At 34.3% G+C, this 4285-nt stretch overlaps 1 protein-coding gene across 1 annotated transcript; it reads right to left on the bottom strand.

Annotated features, from left to right (window-relative positions):
* Nucleotides 1-2402: 2402 nt before the first annotated feature.
* LOC122588381 lies at nt 2403-2906 on the bottom strand. Its single transcript, XM_043760486.1, has one exon. It carries the CDS (start codon nt 2904-2906, stop codon nt 2403-2405), a length of 504 nt encoding a protein of 167 aa, XP_043616421.1.
* Nucleotides 2907-4285: the final 1379 nt, after the last annotated feature.

Genomic DNA, 4285 nt, shown 5'->3' on the forward strand with positions numbered 1-4285 from the left:
CAGGGAGTTTCATGTAAATATCGGTATCAAGAGAGCCGTAGAGATAGGCTGTTACAACATCCATTAGACGCAGATCAATCCCTTCTCGTATTACCAGACTAATAAGATAACGGAAAGTTGTCGCATCCACCACTGGAGAATATGTCTCCTCATAATCAATCCCAGGTCTTTGTGAGAATCCTTGTGCTACCAATCTTGCCTTGTATCGGACAATTTCATTTTTCTCATTACGCTTTCGTACAAAGACCCATTTATAGCCGACAGGATTTACACCTTGAGGTGTATGGACCACCGGTCCAAAAACTTCTCGTTTATTTAGGGAATCTAATTCTGCCTTGATTGCGTCTTTCCATTTTGGCCAATCATTTCTTTGTTTACATTCATCAACAGATTTTGGTTCTTGATCCTCATTGTTTTCCATTACTTCTAGCGCTACATTATATGAAAAACTATCATCGAAGTCGATTTCATTTTGATAAGAGACTCCTTTTCCGGTGTTAACATTACCTCGACTTGACCATCGACATTATTTGCTCCTTTCTTCTTTCGAGGATTTTTATCTTTGGAACCGATTGGTCTACCACGTTTGAGACGTGGTTTTGACTCATTACCAACACGTGGTTGTCCTTCTGGGACACTTATTTTCATTGGAGCATTGGCAGCTGGTATATGTGACTTGGTCACTCTCTTTGGGTCAGTGAATGCGTCTGGTAATTGATTTGCTAATCCTTGTAAATGAATTATCCTTTGAACTTCTAGTTCACACTATTTAGTTCGAGGATCAAGATGAGATAATGATAATTCACTCCAAGTTATATTGTTATTTTTCAGCTGCTTTTCATCTCCCCCTAATGTTGGGAAAGTTGATTCAAGAAAATGACAATCAGCAAATCGAGCCGTAAACAAATCTGCTGTTGATGGCTCTAAATACTTAATGATTGATCGTGATTCATACCCAACATATATCCTTAACCTTCTTTGAGGTCCCATCTTTGTGCGTTGTGGTGGAGCGATAGGAACATATACAGCACAACCAAAGATCCTTAAATGGGAAATATCTGGTTCCTGACCAAAAACCAACTTTAACGGGGAGGAGGTATGGTAACTTGTTGGCCTGATGCGAATTAGTGCTGCTGCATGTAAAACTGCATGCCCCCAAGCAGTTACTGGTTTTTTTGATTTCATAATCATTGGCCTTGCAACCATTTGGATTCGCTTGATAAGTGATTTAGCGAGTCCATTATGTGTATGTACATGAGGTACAGGATGCTCTACAGTTATCCCAATAGACATGCAATAATCGTTAAATGATTGGGATGTAAATTCACCAGCATTGTCCAACCGAATTTTCTTTATGGGGTAATCCGGGAATTGTGCTCTCAGCTTTATCAATTGAGCTAGTAGTCGTGCAAATGCCATATTACGACTTGATAGTAAGCATACATGTGACCATCGGGTTGATGCATCAATTAGGACCATAAAGTATCTAAATGGTCCGCTAGAGGGGTGTATAGGTCCACATATATCCCCATGTATTCTTTCCAAAAAACTCAAAGATTATGTCCCCACCTTGACTGGTGATGGTCGGGTAATTAACTTCCCCTGTGAGCATGCGACACATGTAATGTCTTTGGACTGAAGAATCTTCTGGTTCTTCAAAGAATGTCCACATGAATTTTCAATAACTTTTCGCATCATAACTGATCCGGGACTGCCTAGCCGGTCATGCCAAATGATAAAGTTTTCTTGGTCCATAAACTTTTGGTTTATGACGGCGTTTGATTCAACTACACTAATTTTAGTACAATACAAACCCGAGGCAAGTGCAGGTAATTTTTCTAACACATGCTTTTTACCCGAAATCACATTTGTAATTTGAAGGTACTCATCATCATTTTCACAAGTAGTCTCAAGATGATATCTATTTTGACGAATATCTTTAAAGCTTATTAGGTTTCTTTGAGATAATGGAGAAAATAATGCATTGTTAATTTTAAGTGGAGTTCCATTTAAATTTGACTCTATCCCTTTTCCTTTGTCTTTGATTGATTGTTTATAAAGTTCCACCAAGTGTTTAGGTGTGCGACATGTACGAGCCCAATGGTTGTTGCCTCCACATCGATAGCATGTATTTGATGGGGCTCCATTTTTCTTTTTCCCTTTGTCATAATTGGTTTTCTTTTCACTATCATGCAACTTTTGGTAGGTTCCCTTGTTTTTGAATTGAATACCTTGATAATTTCCTCGAGCATATCCACGCCCACGACCACGTCCTTGACTTCCACTTTGGCCATTATATATTGCCACATTCGCTTCAGGGAATGGGGCTGCACCAACCGGACGGGCCTCGTGGTTTTTCATTAAGAGTTCATTATTTTGCTCGGCCACAAGTAAACATGATATTAATTCACTATATTTGGTAAAACCCTTTTCACGATATTGTTGTTGCAAGACAATGTTTGAGGCATGAAAGGTGGAAAATGTTTTTTCCAACATATCCTCATCAGTATATCAGCACCACATAAATTCATTTGTGATAAGATTCTAAACATGAGTGAGTTATACTCACTTATAGACTTAAAGTCTTGCAATCTTAAACTGTGCCATTCATGACGAGCATTTGGCAATATCACCGATTTTTGGTGGTCATACCTCGACTTCAAATTGGTCCATAGGACAAGTGAGTCTTTCACAGTGAGGTATTCATTTTTCAATGACTTATGGATATGATGGCGTAAAAATATCATCGCCTTTGCTTTATCTTGGGCACTAGCCGTATTTTCTTCTTTAATTGTATCCCCAAGATTGTTAGCATCCAAATGGATTTCGGCATCCAATACCCATGACAAGTAATTTTTCCCAGTGATATCTAGTGCCGCAAACTCAAGTTTTGCAAGATTCGACATGGTTAACTATATTAAATAAACACACATTGGTTAAATATGTTTATTTGAGATTGCAAACAAATAACTTTTGAAGACAGCAATGATCACTTCTAATAATAAGCAATGTTCAAATACTTTAGTGATGTATTCTACTAATAATAAGTACTGATCACACATTGTTCATCAAATAGATATTATATGCAGAAGGAAATATACGAACATCACGAAATGGATAATTGTTAACTAATTAAATAAAGTTCAAAAATTGACTTTTGGGATTTCCCTTGTTGCAATAGACAGTATTCATGCACGTATAAAATACGAATGGGTGCACATACATATAATTAGTTTAGACCTTTTAGATTACTATTTATTTGGTACAGAAATATGGAAAATCTTATTTTATCTGAAACCCTATCATATATAAAAATTAAAATAAAAACGATATATATATATATAACACAATTATGATCAAATTATAACATAATAACAAAGTCCCAGGCACATCATTAACAGAAAATAAGATGATAACAATAGCCTAAATTATGTACAGTATGTATAGACCACTAAAACTCATGTAGTTATCATTTTTCTTTTATGAGTAGCAAGGCAAATACACATACAGTAGATATTTTAATTTATTGTATTATCATTTTTATTTTGATTTATTTAATTTATTTTTTGTAAAGCTCCGTGAATTACAGAAATCAAATCCAAGTTTCATCAGTTTAAACTCACATAGATTAAAACAAATATAATTAAAAGCCAGAATGATAATGTATGATATGGAAGCAAATTAATTCGGAAGTCTAAAATATAACTATCAGTTTTGTTTTCTTTCATATATATATCTTTAAATGTATCTTACGTAATAGTAATGTAATTATAAAAGTTGTTTTGTATCATAATCCTTTGAAAATATAAAAAGTGTATCAAACAACATATATCAATATATTCATATATCTCAGTTCAACCAAAATTATGTGAATTAAAATAAAGAGTACTATTCTTGTAGAATAAAATAAGAACATAACAACTTTCTAACACAATCCAAAATCGTATGAATTACAATATGGATCATGTATAAAGATTAAGGATTAGACTATATGCTATACCTTTTGATAGTGCGATCTTACTCGAAGAGTAAGTCGTGCTGATAACGTATTAGATAACAATAACTAACAAAGATTATAAAGACATAAGAAAGTAAGAAGAGTAAGAGAGTTCTTATATTATATTCAGATATCTCTAATACAATGGCCACTATTTATAGGGCTCTAGGAACCTTATAACAATAAATGAGATTAAAGGTTATGTACATGGATAGTCACAATATAAATATACATTTATAACACATAATTAATTATATATCCTACATTATTAATTTTCATATCATCATC

The sequence above is a fragment of the Erigeron canadensis genome, chromosome 2 (assembly GCF_010389155.1).
Source record: "Erigeron canadensis isolate Cc75 chromosome 2, C_canadensis_v1, whole genome shotgun sequence".
In the NCBI taxonomy this organism is placed as follows: Eukaryota; Viridiplantae; Streptophyta; class Magnoliopsida; order Asterales; family Asteraceae; genus Erigeron; species Erigeron canadensis.

Bases quoted from the DNA above. Each gene is read 5' to 3' on its own strand.
- LOC122588381 (XM_043760486.1), bottom strand. From the start codon at position 2,906: ATGTCGAATCTTGCAAAACTTGAGTTTGCGGCACTAGATATCACTGGG.